The sequence below is a fragment of the Entelurus aequoreus genome, linkage group LG13 (genome assembly GCF_033978785.1).
Source record: "Entelurus aequoreus isolate RoL-2023_Sb linkage group LG13, RoL_Eaeq_v1.1, whole genome shotgun sequence".
Lineage (NCBI taxonomy): Eukaryota > Metazoa > Chordata > Actinopteri > Syngnathiformes > Syngnathidae > Entelurus > Entelurus aequoreus.
Window position 1 is genome coordinate 37,015,864 of NC_084743.1, and position 24,523 is coordinate 37,040,386.

General features: G+C 38.9%; 1 protein-coding gene across 2 annotated transcripts; it reads left to right on the plus strand.

Annotated features, from left to right (window-relative positions):
* The first annotated feature begins 6,235 nt into the window (after positions 1-6,235).
* Positions 6,236-18,490, plus strand: LOC133663373 (gastrula zinc finger protein XlCGF57.1-like). Of its 2 annotated transcripts, none has more exons than XM_062067796.1 (3): positions 6,236-6,365; positions 6,464-6,539; positions 15,781-18,490. In XM_062067796.1, exon 3 carries the CDS (start codon positions 15,809-15,811, stop codon positions 17,519-17,521), a length of 1,713 nt encoding a protein of 570 aa, XP_061923780.1. In that variant the 5' UTR covers positions 6,236-6,365; positions 6,464-6,539; positions 15,781-15,808; the 3' UTR covers positions 17,522-18,490. The 2 variants fall into 2 exon arrangements, with proteins under 2 accessions (XP_061923780.1, XP_061923781.1); XM_062067797.1 differs by having other exon boundaries at positions 15,808-18,490.
* The last annotated feature ends 6,033 nt before the right edge of the window (positions 18,491-24,523 follow it).

Below are 24,523 nucleotides of genomic sequence, written 5' to 3' on the forward strand. Positions count from 1 at the left end.
CTACAAACATGTAAGAAATAATATTAGTCATGTCTGAGACAGGAACAAAAACAACATGAGAGCATCATGGTGCGAAAAAGGATTACTCTCAATATTTCTCGGACGGAAATATAAAAAATGACAATACAAACAAAGTAGTTGAAATCTCTAAAAACTGCTTTGTAAATATTGGACCAAATTTGGAGGAATGGATTTCATATCAGTACAGGACGTGAAATCCTAACTCAATGTTTCTCACGGCAAGGAGGAAATAAAGAAAATTGTGAATGAATGTTAATCCAAGACCAATTGTTACAAATTAATATGGACATGATAAAAAAGGTTATTAAAGAGATTTCAGAACCTTTAATGTACTGTATATAAGCAACCTATCAATCAGGTTAATTCCCCCCAAAAAAAGAAAATAGCAAAAGCTGTATGGATTTGTAAGATCGGAGACAAATACCAGTTTACAAACTATAGACCTGTAATTTTACTTCCATAATTTTCTACAATTATTGAAATATTGTTTAACAACAGATTGGACAAATGCATTAATAAAAGTGGAACACTAGCAAAGAACAAATACTGAAACAGAGCCAACATTTCAACATCAATGTCATTAATCGAAGTAACAAAAGAGATTACCAATGCAATAGATGGTAAACAGTGTGCAGCTGCAGTGTTTTTGGATCTAAAAAAAATATTTGACACAATTAATCATAATATCGTAATCAAAAAAATTTGAACAGTATGGCATCAGAGGGTTAAACTGGATAAGAAGCTACTTAACCAACATGAATCAATATATGAAGCTAGAAGAACACACGTCTACAACGCTAAATGTAACTTGTGGCGTACCCCAGGGATCAATAAAGGGGCCAAAATTGTTCAATCTCTATATAAAAAACATTTGTACATTTACAAAGGGCATTTACAAAGGTTAGTATTATTTGTAGTCAACACAACTGTGTTTTGTTCATAATAGAAGACACAGAAACTAATACAAATAATAACAGAGTAAATAAATAAATTAAAGAGATGGTTTGCCAGTAAAACAAAAATAATTGTATTCTGTAACAGCATAAAAAGTCCAACACAAATACAAATAGACAGAGTAGACATTGACACAGTAAAAGAAACCAAACTTTTGGGTGTGTTGATAGACCAGTGTTTTTCAACCACTGTTCCGTGGCACACTAGTGTGCCGTGAGTTACAGTCTGGTGTGCTGTGGGAGATTATGTAATTTCACCTAATTGGGTTAAAAATATTTTTTGCAAACCAGTAATTATAATCCGCAAATGTGCCGTTGTTGAGTGTCTGTGCTGTCTTAGAGCTCGGCAGAGTAACCGTGTAATACTCTTCCATATCAGTAGGTGGCAGCAGGTAGCTAATTGCTTTGTAGATGTCGGTAACATGGTTTGTCGTGACCGCAATATGCGGGGGGCAGCATGTGGGTAAAAAGGTATCTAACACTTAAACCCAAAACAAATAAAAGGCGAGTGCCGCTAAGTAAAGGCACACCAGACTGGACTCCCCAGGAACCTACGCCAGGATCCTGTTTGTGGACTTCAGCTCTGCCTTCAACACCATCCTCCCTGGACTGCTACGAGACAAGCTCTACCAGCTCAGCGTGCCCAACTCCCTCTGCAGTTGGATCAATGACTTCCTGACAGACCAAAGACAGCATGTGCGGCTGGGGAAGATTGTCTCGGACAGTCGAACCACGAACACTGGTACTCCTCAGGGCTGTGTACTCTCCCCCTGGCTCTTCTCCCTGTATACAAACTGCTGCACCTCCAGTCACCAATCCGTAAAACTGCTCAAGTTTGCGGATGACACTTCCTTCATTGGGCTCATCTCGACTGGCGATGAGTCCGCCTACAGGAGAGAGGTGGACCGGCTGACGTCCTGGTGCAGCCTCAACAACCTGGAGCTGAACGCCCAGAAAACAGTGGAGATGATCATGGACTTCAGGAAAGTCACAGCCCCACCATCCCCCCTCACCCTGATTGACTCTTCCACCCCCGTCCCCATTGTGGACTCCTTCCGTTTCTTGGGCACCACCATCACCCAGGACCTCAAGTGGGAGACGACCATCAGCTCCCTCATCAAGAAGGCCCAGCAGAGGATGTACTTCCTGCGGCAGCTGAGGAAACTTAAGGTGCCGACCGAGATGCTGGAGCAGTTTTACTCAGCCATCATAGAGTCCATCCTGACCTCCTCCATGTGGTTCCCTGGCGCCACAGTCCAGGATAAGCATAGACTGCAGCGCATCGCACGTGCTGTTGAGAAGGTGATTGGCTGCAAGCTCCCATCCCTCCAGGACTTGTTCTCCTCCAGGACCAGGAGGCGTGTGGATCGGATCACAGCTGACTCTTCTCACCCTGGACACAAACTATTCTCCCTTCTCCCCTCAGGCAGGAGACTACGCTCCATCCAGACCCACACCTCCCGCCACCTGAACAGTTTTTTCCCCTCGGCCATCAGGCAAATGAACAATAACTCCTAACAGTAGCTCCTTGAATTCCTTGAATTCCTTCTAAGTCTATCTGATAGCTCAGTTACAGCTCATTTTATTTTATTACCAAATATGTGTTATATATGTGTTTTATGTTGCACGATTGCACCAAGAAAAAATCCTAGTTTGTGAACCCGTTCTCAAACAATGGCAATAAAACCATTCTGATTCTGAAGCTTGGGATGGCTATGCAAAAACAGAATTCTGGACGACAGCAAAGACTTACAGTGCGTGGAGCAGACGACGTTCACAAAGTACATCCGTACATGACATGACAATCAACAATGTCCCCACAAAGAAGGATAGCGTCCACACAATTTACATAGTCTTGATTGCGAAAACAAAGCAGGTGCGGGGAATAGCGCTCAGGGAAGAAATGAAACTGCTACAGGAAAATACCAACAAAAGAGGAAAAGCCACTAAAATAGGAGCGCAAGACAAGAACTAAAACACTACACACAGGAAAACACCAAAAAAATCAAAATAAGTCATGGCGTGATGTGACAGGTCGTGACAGTACACTTACTTTGAGACAAGAGTTATAGTGATGCATGGTTGGTTATGGTTTGAAATAATATCCAAAAATTGCGAGAACAACTTTTTATTGTCAATATCAGCTACCGAGTTTCATTTTTCAATGATTTCTGCTGGTTGTTGCCTCAACATTTTTTCAATGAAAAAAATGTGCCTTGGCTCAGAAAAGGTTGAAAAACACTGTGATAGACGGTAAAATTAAATTAAATTAAATGTCATTGAAAAATCTGATAATACTATTCATCGCATAATGTGAAATACAACTTATTTAACAATTTACTGAGAACTGTATTATTTATTATTTATAGGCCTACTGAAATGAATTTGTTTTATTTAAACGGGGATAGCAGATCTATTCTATGTGTCATACTTGATCATTTCGCGATATTGCCATATTTTTGCTGAAAGGATTTAGTATAGAACAACGACGATAAAGATTGCAACTTTTGGTATCTGATAAAAAAAGGCTTGCACCTACCGGAAGTAGCGTGACGTAGTCAGTTGAACATATACGCAAAGTTCCCTATTGTTTACAATGATGGCCGCATGAAGTGAGAGAGATTTGGACCGAGAAAGCGACAATTTCCCCATTAATTTGAGCGAGGATGAAAGATTTGTGGATGAGTAAAGTGCAAGTGAAGGACTAGTGGGGAGTTGAAGCTATTCAGATAGGGAAGATGCTGTGAGAGCCGGGGGTGACCTGATATTCAGCTGGGAATGACTACAACAGTAAATAAACACAAGACATATATATACTCTATTAGCCACAACACAACCAGGCTTATATTTAATATGCCACAAATTAATCCTGCATAAAAACACCTGCGTGTTTGTTATGCTAGCTCCTAGCTCCTCTGCTAGCTCCTAGCTCCATAGAACACGCCAATACAATTCAAACACCTGATCAACACACACAATCACTCAGCCCAAAAGACCGTTTACCTAACCCAAGGTTCATAAAGCTTATATATTTTTAAAAAGTTACGTACGTGACGCGCACATACGGTCAAGTTATCGAATGTTTAGCAGCCAAGGCTGCATACTCACGGTACCTGATATTCAGCTGGGAATGACTACAACAGTAAATAAACACAAGACATATATATACTCTATTAGCCACAACACAACCAGGCTTATATTTAATATGCCACAAATTAATCCTGCATAATAACACCTGCATGTTTGTTATGCTAGCTCCTAGCTCCTCTGCTAGCTCCTAGCTCCATAGAACACGCCAATACAATTCAAACACCTGATCAACACACACAATCACTCAGCCCAAAAGACCGTTCACCTAACCCAAGGTTCATAAAGCTTATATATTTTTAAAAAGTTACGTACGTGACGCGCACGTACGGTACGGTACATGTTATGCTAGCTCCTAGCTCCTCTGCTAGCTCCTAGCTCCATAGAACACGCCAATACAATTCAAACACCTGATCAACACACACAATCACTCAGCCCAAAAGACCGTTCACCTAACCCAAGGTTCATAAAGCTTATATATTTTAAAAAAGTTACGTACATACGCAAAAAAAAGCCAAAGCTGCATACTCACAGTAGCACGTCTGCGTCTTTGTCATCCAAATCAAAGTAATCCTGGTAAGAGTCTGTGTTGTCCCAGTTCTCTACAGGCGTCTGTGTATCCAAGTCAAAAGTCCTCCTGGTTAGAGTCTCTGTTATCCGAGTTCTTCCATCTTGACTGCATCTTTCGGGAATGTAAACAAAGAAGCGCCGGCTGTGTACTGTTGTGGCTGACTACGTTCGAAAAATACGTCCATTTCGCACCGACAACTTTCTTCTTTGCTTGCTCGGCTTCCTTCTCCATAATGCAATGAACATGATTGAAACAGATTCACGAACACAGATGTCCAGAATACTGTGGAATTATGAAATGAAAACAGAGCTTTTTCGTATTGGCTTCAATGTGGAAGGCATACCCGTGTTCGCCGGTCCACGTCACGCGCATACGTCATCCTCAGAGGCGTTTCGAACCGGAAGTTTAGCGACAAATTTAAAATGTCACTTTATAAGTTAACCCGGCCGTATTGGCATGTGTTATAATGTTAAGATTTCATCATTGATATATAAACTATCAGACTGCGTGGTCGGTAGTAGTGGCTTTCAGTAGGCCTTCAAGGACCTAGTGTGTGTGACAATCATGGGTACTTTAACTTTAACGTAATTTATATTGTGTACAAATTGAGAACAGGAAGTTAACAAATGTGATAGTAATTGGTATGAAATCGAAAAGGGGTAGGATTAAATAAGCCCTGCTTCTTCGTACTCCTTTTTGGACATGTAGTGAAGAACTGGAAATATGTGATGGGTCATATTGTAAATGTATGAATGTTTGAAATGAATTTATACCACCACCATCACCGTCATTACAGAGTTACAATGTTATGACCGTTTCTCATGCAATCTTAATATTTCACTAACACAATACAAGATGATAATAAAATATACCATTAGAAATGATTCATATTGAATGAATCCTCATAAAAACCTCTAAATATATAATTAGTCAGTGTCACCTCCTCGATGTTAAAATGCAGAATTCAATTAACACTTTTTTTTAAACAATACCATATCATTGAGTTATCTTAAAATACTTGAAATATATGTCTAAATATTATACATTGTAAGGGACAAATGTTACAAACAGTTTTGTGAAAGTATTACTGTTTTCGAGATCTACCATATAAATGTTATTTTGAAGGTTGTAGAAGCGGATGTGGGTTTTTTTTATGATAACAAACTATTAAAATGGGTGGAAACAAAAACAGAAATGCTTCTTCCAAGGTAAAAATGAAGAAAACGCTACGATAAAGATAGTTAATATATTTAGAATTGAAAGGATTCTAGCGCCAGTTGAAAGGGAAACAAGATAAACCGTTTCAATAAATGTTTGATTTGGGAAAATGTGCAAGTGTCAGAGGCTAAAATATGTATCCTAATGTGCCATTTTTTCTGTACGCTTGCTCATTAGCTCTTACGTTCGTTCTTCTTCTTCTTCTTCTGAATGTGACTGATCTCTTAGGCAAGTCGCTAGAGTCACTAAAACGAAGACGAGGAAAAAAGATTCCTTGCATCGAGTTAGTGTTGTGTTTTACGAGTTACAGTGAAAGCCTCATGTGACAAGCTTCCCAATGAGCCAATCTGATCCGACGGGTTTCCCTGTTAGCCAATCAGCAAACCCTCTGAGCAAAGAGAAGTGCCCACGTGATGTTTTGACATTACTTCCTGGTATTGTTACTTCCGTGTTGCTGCGCTATCTGACTTACACACCGGTAGATGAGGGAAGGTGTAATCTATTCCAATCACTCGGTAAGAGACAAACATAGTAATTGAATATATGTTTACACATTCTGAATAATGTTTTAGCAGTCGATAATCGCTATATTTGTTGTGTTTAAACACCGTAGAACGGCGTGGGTGCCAAAACATTTCCGTTGGTGTTTCAGGTGAAACGCCATAAATCACACATACATTGACTCAACGGTGAGTGTAAATGCTGTTTAGTAGCTGACATTTTTGGTTGTGTTATTCACGATGGGTGTAATTCACAATGTGGTTTCAAATGGGTAAATATTTAGGCTGAAGCATATTTTTTCCTCTTACCCCTTCATCCTACTACAAGCCAGGGGAGCAACTGACAACCCTGTCCATCACCCCACACTCCTGAGCCTGATTTAATTGTGTTATGTTTTCTGTGAATAAATCTTATTTATTCATGGACTTACCACTAAATTCTTACATGTTGTGGTACTAATTGGACAATGTAATTTTCCCACTGTGGGATGAATAAAAGTCTATCCTATCCTATCTGAACAAATACAACAGCACTGTAGTGAATGCGCTCACCGAGTGAATATATTTAAACTCAAGTAAAAATGCAATGTTCTATAATCTATTTTTTCATTCAACATGTATTTCAAAACATTATATATATATATATATATATATATATATATATATATATATATATATATATATATATATATATATATATATATAATATACACACATATACATGGTTTCCCCTAGATTACATAGAACAGGGGTCGGCAAGACAAAATGTTGAAAGAGCCACATTGGACCGAAAATACAAAAAAGAAATCTGTCTGGAGCCGCAAAAAATGTATGTTATAATGAAGACAACACATGATGTAAGTGTCTATATTAGTTATATTAGCCTACTATCAAAATCACTTTAAAAGTCTTGTATAAGTGTTATAATTAAAAGTTAAAGTTAAAGTACCAATGATTGTCACACACACACTAGGTGTGGCGAAATTATTCTCTGCATTTGACTCATCAGCTTTGATCACCCCCTGGGAGGTGAGGGGAGCAGTGGGCAGCAGCGGTGGCCGTGCCCTGGAATCATTTTTGTTGATTTAACCCCCAATCCAACCCTTGATGAAGAGTGCCAAGCAGGGAGGTAATGGGTCCAATTTTTATAGTCTTTGTTATGAAGACAAAACATGAGGTAAGCGTCTATATTAGCTATATTAGCCAACTATCAAAATGACTATGTGTCGCAGGCTGACGCAAATCTTTGTTGACAAAAATATTATACAGAGTACCCCATCCCTACTGTTTAGTACTGCAGTATCTTGTAACAGATGTTTCCACCATGATTAATATATGCAAACAGCTGACAACTGTCATTTTGTTCATATTTATAATTGTGCTCATGAGAGGTGCAACGGTACAGATAACCCACGCCACGGTCGGTACCAATTTTAGGGCAACAGTTTTACTTATTTTTCGGTACATATTGTGGAGGTAAAGAGAACAACTTTTTTTCCTCAGTAATTTTGTTTTTTTGGTGGCATCACAAACATTCTGTTTTAAACAAAGTACAATTGGTGTACTGAATACTATAAGACTTGTATTTCAAGTTAATATTTACTAAACAACACTTTAGAATGGTAAATTATTATTTGTTTTATTTGTATTCTTTAATTACTTGTATACAGGCGTTGGAGAGAACAAAGCTTGTTTATTAAGATTTCATCTTCATTAACCAAACTGCTTTGAGTTTTATATTGATATCAAAAAGACCTTTTTTTTTCTTACATTACTTTTGTTTTTTTTAATGTCACAAAGGTATTACTTTAAAAAAGATTCATGTGACATAGTGTTTTTGTTAATGTTTTATCGTGTATAGTTAATTCCTATACGGCATATTTCTGCTCAAACTCTTAATAGATCTGTCCCGATACAGCATCTACATGTACACATGTACATAACTTAAATAAAAAAATAAACAATAAAAAAATACCTCCCTCTATCAAAATGTAAAAATAGAGATATGCAATGACTACAAGCTGACACGATATTATTAATGAACAAAAAAAATACTTGTCTTTAGATACTGTATATGGATAATGTTTATCTATAGCCTTTTTATTAGACATTACAAATTACAAGATGGTATTACAAACCCCGTTTCCATATGAGTTGGGAAATTGTGTTAGATGTAAATATAAACGGAATACAATGATTTGCAAATCATTTTCAACCCATATTCAGTTGAATATGCTACAAAGACAACATATTTGATGTTGAAACTGATAAACATTTTTTTTTTTTTGCAAATAATCATTAACTTTAGAATTTGATGCCAACAACATGTGACAAAGAAGTTGAGAAAGGTGGCAATAAATACTGATAAAGTTGAGGAATGCTCATCAAACACTTATTTGGAACATCCCACAGGTGAACAGGCAAATTGGGAACAGGTGGGTGCCATGATTGGGTATAAAAGTAGATTCCATGAAATGCTCAGTCATTCACAAACAAGGATGGGGCGAGGGTCACCACTTTGTCAACAAATGCGTGAGCAAATTGTTGAACAGTTTAAGAAAAACCTTTCTCAACCAGTTATTGCAAGGAATTTAGGGATTTCACCATCTACGGTCCGTAATATCAAAGGGTTCAGAGAATCTGGAGAAATCATTGCATGTAAGCAGCTAAGCCTGTGACCTTCGATCCCTCAGGCTGTACTGCATCAACAAGCGACATCAGTGTGTAAAGGATATCACCACATGGGCTCAGGAACACTTCAGAAACCCACTGTCAGTAACTACAGTTGGTCGCTACATCTGTAAGTGCAAGTTAAATCTCTCCTATGCAAGGCGAAAACCGTTTATCAACATCACCCAGAAACGCCGTCGGCTTTGCTGGGCCTGACCTCATCTAAGATGGACTGATACAAAGTGGAAAAGTGTTCTGTGGTCTGACGAGTCCACATTTCAAATTGTTTTTGTAAACTGTGGATGTCGTGTCCTCCGGACCTAAGAGGAATAGAACCATCCGGATTGTTATAGGCGCAAAGTTGAAAAGCCAGCATCTGTGATGGTATGGGGGTGTATTAGTGCCCAAGACATGGGTAACTTACACATCTGTGAAGGCGCCATTAATGCTAAAAGGTACATACAGGTTTTGGAGCAACATATGTTGCCATCCAAGCAACGTTACCATGGACGCCCCTGCTTATTTCAGCAAGACAATGCCAAGCCACGTGTTACATCAACATGGCTTCATAGTAAAAGAGTGCGGGTATTAGACTGGCCTGCCTGTAGTACAGACCTGTCTCCCATTGAAAATGTGTGGCGCATTATGAAGCCTAAAATACCACAAAGGAGACCCCCGGACTGTTGAACAACTTAAGCTGTACATCAAGCAAGAATGGGAAAGAATTCCACCTGAGAAGCTTAAAAAAATGTGTCTCCTCAGTTCCCAAACGTTTACTGAGTGTTGTTAAAAGGAAAGGCCATGTAACACAGTGGTGAACATGCCCTTTCCCAACTACTTTGGCACGTGTTGCAGCCATGAAATTCTAAGTTACCGTAATTTCCGGACTATAAGCCGCACCTGACTATAAGCCGCACCAGCTAAATTTAGGGGAAAATACAGATTGCTCCATATATAAGCCGCACCCGACTATAAGCCGCAGGGTTTTGATGTGTAATTAGCGTAGTATATAGGGGTTCCTGCTACCACGGAGGGGATTGTCGGGACAGAGATGACTGTTTGGGAACGCAAAGCCTCCCATTTATTAACAATAAATCTTTCAATCATTCAATCAAACTTTCACATCTTTGACATGGCGAACAGCATTCATGCAGAGTACAAATAATACAACGCTGCAAAGTAATACAAAGTGCTCGCCTGTACGTTATCAAAATAAGCAGCCTATGAAAAGTCAGTCTTTAATCATTGTGTCATCGTCTTCCTCCTGCGTACTAAAACCACCAAAATCCTCTTCGTCGCTGCCGGAGAAGAACAGGCCGTATATAAGCCGCACCCTTGTATAAGCCGCAGGGACCAGAACGAGGGGAAAAAGTAGCGGCTTATAGTCCGGGAATTACGGTAATTATTATTTGCAAAAAAAAAAAAAGTTTATGAGTTTGAACATCAAATATCTTGTCTTTGTAGTGCATTCAATTGAATATGGGTTGAAAAGGATTTGCAAATCATTGTATTCCGTTTATATTTACATCTAACACAATTTCCCAACTCATATTAAAACGGGGTTTGTACATTCACACCCCAACACTGCTTTACCTAACAATCGGTAATCATGATTTCAATTTTGAAGAAAATAATCTTAAGTATTACTTTGGCCATAACTGGCAGGCCTAGATCTCATACATGAACACTATTTTTTATCTATATGAACAAAAAGTGCAGTTATGTTTTATGGCCATCAGGTGCCATTTTCAAAATTCTTAAATTGGTTTTTATTTTTGAATCTCTTGTCCATAAAGTGCTATCTTGCACAATTTCTTACATTTATTTTAGTTATTTATGTTATTTTTTTCTGCCATATTACTTTGTTTATAATGTTTTTGTTGCTTTCATGTGCACATTCAATTTCTACTTGAGGTACATGAAACTGTTTTTATCTACAGTTATGTTTCTTCTACAAAGGAAATCATTTTGAATGTGTTGTGTTTTTTTAAAATGAAACTTGGTTAAAAGATTTCAGTATGAATATTTTTTGAAAATGTTGAGCACATTTAAAAATACCGCCATAATAAATGATAAATGGGTTATACTTGTATAACGCTTTTCTACCTTCAAGGTACTCAAAGCGCTTTGACAGTATTTCCACATTTACCCATTCACACACACATTCACACACTGATGGCAGGAGCTGCCATGCAAGGCGCTAACCAGCAGCCATCAGAGGCAAAGGGTGAAGTGTCTTGCCCAAGGACACAACGGACGTGACTAGGAAGGTAGAAGGTGGGAATTGAACCCCAGTAACCAGCAACACTCCGATTGCTGGCACAGCCACTCTACCAACTTCGCCACGCCGATAACCGTGATAATTTTGGTCACAATAACCGTGATAAGAAATGTTCATACCGTGACAGCCCTATTGCAGACACATAAACAACAAGTCTGATTAAAGATATTTTGATGTAAAAATGCAGTTTCTGATTAAATTAGTTGGTGTGTTGATTCTCCCAGTCGGGACCAATACAGACGTTCTCTGAGTGCCTGCAAGTCCGCATTCGGAGCAGGATTACTGGTGAGCTGCAGCAGATTGTGAAACTAAAGTCCCTGCTCCTTTTAAATGTTCTTCAACTTCTATGGTAGTGTTAATCATATTTCTTTATTTTGTTCTTCTGGGCTGCACTTCAAGCTGTGTAAAGGGAAGAGGCACAACGCTGATTGAACATTAATTATGTCGTGAGGGTGCTGATTAGTGTCTGAGTGTGAGTTGTGGCAAACAGCAGGTCTTGTATATGTGTTTTGACTCCTTGAGTTTGTTATTGTATCTTAAGAAAGTGTCAAAGTGTAACTCAGACTGTGTCTCTCCTTATCTCCTTATTATCAGGATCTACAACAAAAGCGTTCAGCTACAGCACGATTGCAAAAGCCGCAGAAAAGACAAACGACGCAACACAGTAATAAAGCTGCAGCACAACTTTAAACCACAAAAGACGCGACCGACTCCCGGAACACAAGGAGAAGTCATTTCATCAGAAACAAATAAATACAAGAGATGGATCAAGGAGGCTATGGAAATTAGGAAGCAAGGGGCTAACACCTTCAACATAATTGAATTTAATCGAAAGGTGTTGTGCTCAAAGATTCCCAGCCCTAGCATGCGATGTCATTTCAAACTACTAGATTCACCAATAATGTTCTTAGAACACACTAAAACGTTACCCAAACACATTAATTAATATCTCATAATAGTTTAAATGTGTCAGAATACTCTCATTGTCAATGACTGGTGCACAGAGAGAAAACAAGTTACTACATAAAACACGAGTAAGAAAGGAAGCGGAAGTGACAGTCGAAAAAAATGCTTAAAAATTTACAAAATTGTCTTGAAGCCATTCCTTTGATATCATGGCTCTGTGCTCTGGTCGTGGTGCTGCTAAAAGATGAAGCATCGCTTCAGTCTGAGTTCAAGAGCAGCTTTTCATCCAGGATGTTTCTGTACATCGCTTCTTTCATCTTTCCCTCTATCCTGACCCATCTCCCAGTTCCTGCCGATAAAAACATACCCACAACCTCATGCTGCCACCACCGTGCTTCACAATTTTTAAACAATTGTACCAATGCATGCTTAAAAGAGGCTGTTTGCGACCTTTACGCAGATGACGAGAGAGCGCTATGTTTGCAATGTGTTTAAGGCTGAAACGACGCGTCAACATAGTCGACGTCATCGGTTACGTAAATACGTCGACGCCGTTTTTGTGCGTCGACGCGTCGCATATTTACGTCACACTACCGTCATGGCGGAGCGCAAAGCAGACTGTGCGAGCGAGGGGGAAAAAATCACGCCAAAAGTGGTCAAAAGTGTGGGAGTATTTCAATACACGGCCTAATAATGTTGTTGTATGCACACTGTCGAGCGGAAATGGCCTATCATAGCAGCACAACGGCTATGAACGAACATTTGAAAAGAAAACCATCAACTAGTCAATCGTCCGCGCGAGTATACGTTGTCATCATTACACAAAAACATGAATGTGTCATTTGTAACTGCTAGGGGTGTAACGGTACGTGTTTTGTATTGAACCGTTTCGGTACGGGGCTTTCGGTTCGGTACGGGGGTGTACCGAACGAGTTTCTAAGCTAAAGCTAACTTTAGCTGCTAAAGTGTTAACAAGCTGCTTTGCTCCTTCTGCGGCTGCCTCTGTCTCAGCACGCAGCATTGTCCCACCCACACAACCATCTGATTGGTACACACAAAGCGTTATACAAAGCGTTATCAGCCAATCAGCAGTGCGTATTCAGAGCGCATGTAGTCAGCGCTTCAGCGTCGAGCAGATAGGTGTTTAGCAGGTGAGCATCAGGCAGCAGACTCTCCCCAAATGATAATAAACACCTCCCAGTCAACTACTAGTAACATCACTATGAGCCCGTTGACCTTCTAGAAATATAAACTGGAGCTCAGCTCACTCACAGTCCTGGTTTGAGGTGAAGGCTAATTACCTCTCAGTTCCAGCCACATCGACCCCTTCTGAGCGCCTATTTTCAGCTGCTGGGAATATTGTAAACAAGAAAAGAACCAGAGCATGTAGACATGCTAACCTTTCTTCATTACAACTGTTAGTCACTCACTGGAATGAGTAGAATTGGTTATTGTGTACTGTGTTGGACTGGGTGTTTATTTTGCACATTTTAAAAGCAATACTTAATGTTTACAGTGCTCCAGAATATTTTGTTTTGCACTTTTTTGTATTGGATGTTTATCTTTATTTTTGCACATTTTAAAGCAAAATAAGCAATACTTTTACTTTTGAAATGCTTATACTATTGCAGAATATTAAGATTTGCACTGGATGTTTACTTTTATATTTGCACATTAAAAAGCAAATAAGCTACTTTTAATTTTGTTAAATGTTAAAAGTTTTAAATGTTTACATTGTTACAGAATATTTTGTCATGTTGTTGTCAATGTTGACTAAGTGGCCATACTTCTTTTTTTTTGTAAATAAAAGCCATGCCTTTTGAAAAAACAGGCCTACATTTATTTTTTCATCTTCATTTTAAATAAAAAAATAATCGGTAAAAGGAAAAATAATCTATAGATGAATAAAAAAAAAATCTATAGATTAACCGATTAATCGAAAAAATAATCTATAGATTAATCGATAGAAAAATAATCGTTAGCTGCAGCCTTAAATGTGTTTAACACATTATGTCCCGTACTTTTTCGCCTTTTAGTACGTAAAGACTTAACTACACCATTACGTAACACGCGCTTTGTGTTTATAATAATAGTAGTAATAATAGCAATTAGGGATGTCCGATAATATCAGGCTGCCGATAAATGCTTTAAAATGTAATATCGGAAATTATCGGTATCTGTTTCATAATTATCTGTATCGATTTCTAAAAATAAAATGTATGACGTTTTAAAACGCCGCTGTGTACACGGACGTAGGGAGAGGTACAAAGTGCCAATAAACCTTAAAGGCATTTCCTTTGCGTGCGTGCCGTCCGAGTCACATAATATCTACCGGCTGTTCTCATCACGAATTAATGCAAGGCATACTTGGTCAACAGCCATACAGGTCACACTGAGGGTGACCGTGTAAACAAGTTTAACACTGTTACAAATATGCGCCACACTGTGAACCCACACCAAACAAGAATGACAAACACATTTCGGGAGAACATCCGCACCGTAACACAACATAAACACAACAGAACAAATACCCAGAATCCCTTGCAGTACTAACTCTTCCGGGACGCTACAATATTAACCCCCCGCTACCCCCTACCCCCACCCACCCCAACCCCGCCCACCTCAACCTCCTCATAGTCTCTCTCAGGGAGAGCATGTCCCAAATTCCAAGCTGCTGTTTGGATAGATAGATAGATAGTACTTTATTGATTCCTTCAGGAGAGTTCCCTCAGGAAAATTAAAATTCCAGCAGCAGTGTACAGAATTAAGATCAAATTTAAAAAGTAAATAATGGGGGTATACATGGAAACAGAATAGAAAAATATTACAATAAGAATAAAAATAAAAAGCAACAATGACAATAAAAATATAACAGTAAAATAATATAACAAGAGAAACTAGGCAGTAGTGACCATGTTATGAAAAAGTACTGCACTGTTATTGTTTTGAGGCATGTTAAAAAAAATAATGCACTTTGTGACTTCAATAATAAATATGGCAGTGCCATGTTGGCATTTTTTTCCATAACTTGAGTTGATTTATTTTGGAAAACCTTGTTACATTGTTTAATGCATCCAGCGGGGCATCACAACAAAATTAGGCATAATAATGTGTTAATTCTACGACTGTATATATCTGTATCGATTGATATCGGTATCGGAAATTAAGAGTTGGACAATATCGGAAAAAAAGCCATTATCGGACGTCTCTAATAGCAATAAATAAAATTGAAAATATCAAAGGAAAAATGACTGAAAAAACTAAGAATTAAGAGTTTACCATGCAGTAAAACGCCTAATTAAAAAGATGTGGACAAAACCTTTTTTAAAAGAGGTTTTTAAAAGCTGCTTTCATTAATTTTTTTATTTGACCTTAGTTTTAGCAGGTATAATGTTTGACAAGCAGTTTTTATATACAAACATGACCTGGGCAAGAGTGATTGTCAATGTGGTGACTGATTAGATCCTCTTTGACCTTACCGCAACATATGTTGGTGCAGGAAAAAGTCTTATGTGACTAAGCAAAACCGTACTTTTCTGAAGCATGTACTGTATGTCTTTTTGGGCCCTGCAGACGTCATTGACAAACATCTTCCTCCAGGATGGAGCAAGAGGAACTACCACCCTCCCACTTTAAAGAGGAAGAGGGGGAGCCACAGCCCCCTCACATTAAAGAGGAAGAGGAGGAGCAGCAGCCCTCCCACATTAAAGAGGAAGAGGGGGAGCCACAGCCCCCTCACATTAAAGAGGAAGAAGGGGGACCACAGCCCCCTCACATTAAAGAGGAAGTGGAGGAGCAGCAGCCCCCCCACATTAAAGAGGAACAAGAGGAACACATTGTCAGTCAAGAGGGAGAGCATCATGAAAGGTTGCAGGAGTTCCCACAGATTGATATCATTGTTAAAAATGAAGATGATGAGGTCAAAGGTGAAAGTGAGGAGAAGAGAAAGGTGGAGCCTGCAAGCAACAGCTGTATTCAACGCATAACAGAAGCTGGAGACCACTGTGGAGGATCACAAGCAGGCAACCTCTTAGCTCCACTATCAGATGGTGATGAAACATCATCACTCTCCTCTGACACTGATGATGAAGACTTTAAACCTGGTATGACATGTCACTCTGACAACACACACTTTAAATGCTCTCAATGTGAAAAACCTTTCCAGTACCGATATCATCTGAAAAGACACATGAGAATACACACTGGAGAGAAACCCTTCGAATGCTCAGTTTGCGGTAAAAGTTTCACTTCCAAAGGAAATTTGACAACACACTCAAGAGTGCATACTGGAGAGAAACTGTTTACCTGTTCAGTGTGTGGTAAAGGTTTTGCACTTAAAGCTCATTTGGAAAGACACATGAGAATACACACAGGTGAAAAACCATTCACGTGCTCGGTTTGTGGCAAATGTTTTACCCAGAAAGGAACTTTGACAAAACACATAAACATACACACTAGTGAGAAATATTTCATGTGCACAGTGTCAGGGAAAATATTCTCTCCCAAAAAACATTTGACAACACACAAAAAAGTGCACGCTGAAGCAAAACGGTTTACCTGCTCAGTGTGTGGCCTGAGTATTGCCCGTAAAGCTAATTTGAGAAGACACATGAGAATACACACAGGAGAGAAACCTTACATATGCTCTGTTTGTGCCAAAAGTTTCACTCAAAAAGGAACATTGACAAAACACATGAGAATGCACACTGGTGAGAAACCTTTTGCATGTTCAATTTGCAACAAAAGCTTTTGTGAACAAAGATTCCTTGTGACACACATGAGAATACATTCCGGTGAGAATCCTTTTCCATGTCCAAACTGCAACAAAAGCTTTAGGGAACGAAGAATACTCGAAAGACACATGATAAAACACACTGGTGAGAAACCTTTTTCATGTTCAAGCTGCAAAAAGAGTTTCAGTGAACGAAGAAGCCTAGTGAATCACATGAGAACGCACACTGGTGAAAAACCTTACACGTGTTCAAGCTGCAACAAAAGTTTTAGTGATGGAAGAATCCTTTTAAGACATATGACAAAACACACAGGTGAGACACCTTTTTCATGTTCAAGTTGCAACAAAAGCTTCCGTGAAAGAAGAAGTCTAGTGAGACACACGAGAATACACTCTGGTGACAAACCTTATTCATGTTCAAGATGCAATAAAAGATTTACTGAACAAACACACCTTGTACGACACATGAGAACACACACTGGTGAGAAAGTGTTTGGTTGCAGTGTGTGTAATGGTAGATTCTCTTATAAGTACCAGGTTAAAGGTCACATGTGTGCTGGTGAGAACAGCAGCAGGCAATGAAGCTTCCATAAAATAAACAATGAAGACTTGGTGGTAATGTTACTGTCAGTAGTAGTTAGGGATGGGCGATATGGACATTTTTTAAAATAAATTATTTCCTACTTTTGGCACTGATTTAAATCCGTTAGTTTTTGCCCTTAGTTCTCCTTTGTCCAATGACTTATGTCCTGCAGTTGTAAACAATAACAATATTTAATTTATAATAATAAACATTGGTTTAATCACTCTCGTATTGACCATAAAATGATATTGGTGTCTGTACTGTCGGTATTTGTATCAATCCTCCCACCTTTGTGTACTTTCAAGAGATCTAGCCTAGAGTTAGCTGTTAGCTTATTCTCCTACGGCGTGTAGTGTGGCATGTTGAACTGTTTTCCAGGGGTGATTCTTGTAAGAAACATAATTTGCCGCCATGGAGGCAAGGATTGCTGACTTGAAAGTGGCTTTGCATTGTATAGTCACGTTAGCTGCTAGCAAGAATGCTACATGGTGTTGACATGCTCCTTTGCTTGTCGCTGTCAAATTTGTGGCACAACCAGAATTTGTCATCCACATGTACTAATACAATGTAATGATAGTACTAAAACTCTGTTGTCAACCAAATTTATATATTTTGTATATTGTAGGTCGTCTATATCGTGCAACCCTAGTAGTAGTTAGTAGTCACCAGTGTGGTTACTGTTAACTTTGACTTTCATACAGTGTGATATTGTTGTGTGTTTCACACAATCTTGTCAGTTTTGACATTTGTCATTAAATAACTATTGTCTGTTCATTTGTATTGACTTGAAAACTATTTCAGCACGAACATTGTAGCTAAAGAGTGTAATGACACCTCCACACCTGAGGGAGGCAGTAATACTGTAGAATTGAGTTTTAATTCAAATAGGTCCAGTTAGAGCAGGGGTCCCCAAACTTTTTGACTTGGGGGCCCGCATTGGGTTAAAAAAAATTGGTTGGGGGCCGGGCTATATATATATATATATATAGCTATACCGCCCCAATATACAATGTGTATATATATATATATATATATATATATATATATATATATATATATATATATATATATATATATATATATATATATATATATATATATATATATATATATATATATATATATATATATATATATATATATATATATATATATATATATATATATATATATATATATATATATATATATATATATATATATATATATATATATATATATATGTGTATGGGGCGGTATAGCTCGGTTGGTAGAGTGGCCGTGCCATCAACCTGAGGGTTGCAGGTTCGATTCCCGCTTCCGCCATCCTAGTCACAGCCGTTGTGTCCTTGGGCAAGACACTTTACCCACCTGCTCTCAGTGCCACCCACACTGGTTTAAATGTAACTTAGATATTGGGTTTTCACTATGTAAAGCGCTTTGAGTCACTAGAGAAAAGCGCTATATAAATATAATTCACTTCATATATATTGTCTACATATTCGAAATAAACATGAATGAAACAGTGTCTTCATAATCAGTTTTGTCATTTAACATCAATTAATATTGATGTTCATCAACATTTAACATTGTCACGTTATCGATGGGAAAATTCATTTTTAGACAGTATGATTTGCCTGAGCGGCTAGGAGAAACCAAGAGTAACAAGCGGTAGAAAATGGATTAGAAAGGAAAGATACAATTATTTTTTTTAAATTAAAAATAATAAAATAAAACATTTACTTGGGACTTTCCGTGGGCCGGATTTTGGATGCTGGGGGGCCGGATCTGGCCCGCGGGCTGTAGTTTGGGGACCCCTGAGTTAGAGGTTCAAATGTGAGAAATGCAAACAAGTGGAATACTGTGAGAGTCGAGTTGTATGCTGAGTGTAACAATGGGATGTAGCTCAGATGTTGGTGATGAGTGGACACAGGACTTGTGGAAAGGCAATAAAACAAGTAGTGGAAAAGAAAAACACTGAAAATATCAATCTCGCAGGTCAATTTGCTAGAGATACTGGATTGACTTACCATGTCCTCCTTTTTTTCTCTTTATTCTTCCAAATGTACAATAAACAATTATTCAACGATTCAACATATCCAAGAAGGAGTATGAAGAAACAAAGTTTATTTAATCCCAACACTGTCACATATTAGGTGTCTGATAGTCATATCAGGTACTGTTTTTATACGTTAAATATACCATACTGTATGCTTATAATCTTTCTTCGACTCGTCCATATTTGTACAATGTTTAATTCATTTACTTCTGTCATTCCATAGTTTAATTGCACACAAAAATACACGTTGTTTGTACATACAAAAATGACTAACTCTGTTTATTCCTAAAATTATACAGTTATTCTCTTGTTGAAAATAATTTTCTGTTAACCTGTTATTGTTGGTTTTGTACATGATTTTTACAGTTTGAATGTATACAGTAACTGTGAATTTCAGTATTTTTTCAAATTAAATGATTTGTGTGTTCTGTATATTTATCCTTAAGGATTATATTAACTTCTCTTTTCTGCTGTACTCTTACTAAATTAAGTGTACTTCTACAATTGTTTCCACATATTTCTACACAATTACTCAGCATGGTAACAGTACAAAGTAGGAAGGGATTTTTGGTCCAGAATTCATTTTGCTTTATTGAAATATGTTGTATGTACTTTAACATGTGGTTTACAGCTTATTTTATTATCTATTATAACTCCTAAGAATGTGTTTTTTGTGTGTGCTGTCAATATCTGCACATCTGTTTGTGTATGCCTGTCTACAGTATGTCAGTGTTAGTCAATTTCATCAAGTTATTTTTCGTCTCAGTTAGCATTAACCTATTTTCCCCTGACAAAAACAAGACATTAACAAAATTAACTGGCATTGCAGTTAACAACTAAAAACGAGATAAAAATGTTGACAAACAAAATCCAGTCATACTTAATTGTGTCTTGTAGATGGGTGGGACAATCACAGCTCTTTAACGGTATACATGTAAAAGAGGGATGGGGAGTTAGTTACGAAGGAGAGCCAATCAGATGGTTTTTTTTGTGAGCTCAGGAAGTTTGATATGTCGCCCACAAAACAAAAATGTCTGCGATGAGGTGGCGACTTGTCAAGGGTGTACCCCGCCTTCCGCCCGAATGCAGCTGAGATAGGCTCCAGCGAACCCCCCCCCCCCCCCCCCCCCCCCCGCAACCCCAAAAGGGACAAGCGGTAGAAAATGGATGGATGGATGGAAAACAAAAATGTTCCACATCATAACGTGTACACCTAGGAGAAAGTGAAGAGGACATTTTACATTTTTGAAGCTATATAAAGTCACCAGCTGTCTCCTGCTTCGCCAGTGCCTTGTCCTCTGTTTATGACCTGCCACTGACCTGGTAGGCCTGATTTTGGGGGTCGTGTCGCTGGCTGGCCTGCCTGCCTGGGGCCGGTGGTCCCTTGTTCCCTGGGTACCGCACCTGCTGTTTTGGGTTGGGCTCTCTGGGTGGTTGGGGCTGTACTTTGGCTCCCGCACATACTGGGATATAATTATATTGTACATACAAACACACATCTATACGCACAATCACACAATTATTCATACATATATATGTACATTCATTCATACATACATACATACGCGCACACATACTGTAGGTACTTATGCAAATGCATAGGTACATACGCTCGCACACACATCCACACACATATCCACTGTACAAACATACATGTACACATGCTGTACATATACAAGCACATATGCATACTTACAGTCACGCATATAATCACATTTCATCAAACATATATTAACGTTCCCCTAGGTGAAACTAAGTAAAACACAGCCCAGTGATGAAGCTTAACCTATTTTTACTATAACAATCTACATGGTTAATACAGTTCGCTTCTCTTTCTTCCCCTCCATTTATCTGCTTTCTTTTGTAATTCAAGTTTTCATTACGTGTTTGTATTGTTGCATTTGAAACAATTGTATTGTTGATAATATAGGTAATTATTATTATTCATTATCAATAGTGCTATTTCTATTGGTATTTTTATTGCTCCATTTGTAGTGCAATAATGATCATTGTCATTTCTGTGTTATTGATATTTACTTCACTAACTGCTTCTTAGCTATTACTTATATCATATTTGTACTTACTGTATTTGCTGATGTTGTTCTGTTGTTGCCTTTGTGGTTGTTGTTGTTGTCTCTCTGTCGTATCCCCCTCTTGTCCCACGCAATTTCCCCCTCTGTCTTTCTTTTTTCTTCTTCTTTCTATCCCCTCCTGCTCCGGTCCGGCTGTGCCAAACATTACATAGATCCACTTAACAAAGTCAAATACAAATAAGGCAACAAGAGAAGTATCCCACACTTCTCTTTTGCAAAGTAAATCTGTACAGCAGATATGGGCATCTACATCAACAATATAATTTGCCTGAATGGCTGGATAGGACAAAAAAACTAAACAAATTAGAACAGTATGGCATCGGAGGGTTGGCCTTGAACTGACTAAAAATTATGGATGTGGAGCGGAGCGTGGTCTGCGGGCCTGCCGCGGAGCTGAGTGTGGAAGGACCGGCCTCGAAGCACAGCTGGCAGGTGATTGGATTACCCAGCTGGGGATGATCATCCAATCACCTGCCATGCTTATTAGCGGCAGCCGCCGAAACACCGGTGTGGGAGTTGGAGCGAGAGAGCAAAGTAGAGACACATTAGAGAGCAACGCAGAGACACGCCGGACTGAAAAGTCCTAACGATATTGCTGAAAAACAAACCATACTGGTGGATGAGAATAAAAGACTTGATCCAACCTGAATACCTGGCTCTCGTGCCAGTGTGTGTGGTGGTCAGGAGAACCCACTAGAGGGCAACCTCTACAATGGAATCCCCAGACTTGGAGGATGTTCATTTTATAGGAAAAAGCAGATAACAGATATGCCACAAAACAAAACTATTGTCATTTTGAATAGCAATTTTATGGCTTTAAGAAACACTAAAATAAATCAAGAATATAAATTGTGGTAGTCAGTGACAGTTTCATTTTTAGATCAAGTAGAGTAAAATTATGGAATAACTCAGTAGAAGCATTTAAGTCCCGTCTAACTGTTACCTGCAGACTTTTGTTGGGCTTTGGGAATCACTAATAAGCCGGAGTTCTTTGAATCTAGATTTCTGGCCGGGACATATGGTACAATACAATCAGCAAGATAGGATGAATCTAGCCCGTTTAGTATTTTATACTTAAGTAGTAAAACCTTAAACTTGCATCTTAAGTGCACATGAAGCCAGTGCAGATGAGCCAGTATAGGCGTAATTTGATCAACATTTCTTGTTCTTGTCAAAAGTCTAGCAGCCGCATTTTGTACCAACTGTAAAATTAGTTGGGTTAAAAACGTTGTACAGTTCCATTGAAATCCATTGTTTTTATTTCCAGAGCGTTTTTCTGTGCACCAAGCTATGCAGCTTCTTGGGTTGATTGATAAAGACAACTCAGATCTGACATTGATCGGTAGGTTGGAGTTCAAATCCCAGCCGAGTCATACCAAAGACTATAAAAATGGGACCCATAACCTCCCTGCTTGGCACTCAGCAACAAAGGGTTGGAGTTGGGGGTTAAATCACCAAAATGATTCCCGGGCGCGGCGCCGCTGCTGCCCACTGCTCCCCAAGGGGTTGGGGCAAATGCAGAGGACAAATTTCGCCACATCTAGTGTGTGTGTGACAATCATTGGTACTTTAATCTTTAATCTTTAATGATCCCATCCTGGATGCAAATTACCAACCACCAGCACAAGAGGAAACAGCAGAAACGATGAGGACCCCATTCCTGAGCCCACAGAGCACAGCAGAGGACATAAACGTCGCCGTGGTGCATATAATGGTTAGTCAAGGCCCAGTAGATTTGTGTTTATGTTACGTAGTTAGGGCCTCAGGGCTACGTGAAGGATTGGAGGCAGAATGCTTATTTCATTGTAGGTTCATTGACAGGGACAGGTTCATCCCACACTCCCAGACGTTGATGTCGAACTGTACCGACTTATCATGCAGAAGATGACTCGGAGGAGCCAACACCAGGACCAAGCCAAACCATAGAAAATAAAAAGGGAGAGTCCAAACAAGTTAATTGTTATTATTTTACAAACCCTGTTTCCATATGAGTTGGGAAATTGGGTTAGATGTAAATATAAACGGAATACAATGATTTGCAAATCCTTTTCAACCCATATTCAATTGAATGCACTACAAAGACAAGATATTTGATGTTCAAACTCATAAACTTTTTTTTTTTTTTGCAAATAATAATTAATTTAGAATTACATGGATGCAACACGTGCCAAAGTAGTTGGGAAAGGGCATGTTCACCACTGTGTTACATCACCTTTTCTTTTAACAACACTCAGTAAACGATTGGGAACTGAGGAGACTAATTGTTGAAGCTTTGAAAGTGTAATTCTTTCCCATTCTTGTTTTATGTAGAGCTTCAGTCGTTCAACTGTCCGGGGTCTCCGCTGTCGTATTTTACGCTTCATAATGCGCCACACATTTTCAATGGGAGACAGGTCTGGACTGCAGGCGGGCCAGGAAAGTACCCGCACTCTTTTTTTTACGAAGCCACGCTGTTGTAACACGTGCTGAATGTGGCTTGGCATTGTCTTGTTGAAATAAGCAGGGGCGTCCATGAAAAAGACGGCGCTTAGATGGCAGCATATGTTGTTCCAAAACCTGTATGTACCTTTCAGCATTAATGGTGCCTTCACAGATGTGTAAGTTACCCATGCCTTGGGCACTAATGCACCACCATACCATCACAGATGCTGGCTTTTGAACTTTGCGTCGATAACAGTCTGGATGGTTCGCTTCCCCTTTGGTCCGGATGACACGATGTCGAATATTTCCAAAAACAATTTGAAATGTGGACTCGTCAGACCACAGAACACTTTTCCACTTTGCATGAGTCCATCTTAGATGATCTCGGGCCCAGAGAAGCCGGCGGCGTTTCTGGATGTTGTTGATAAATGGCTTTCGCTTTGCATAGT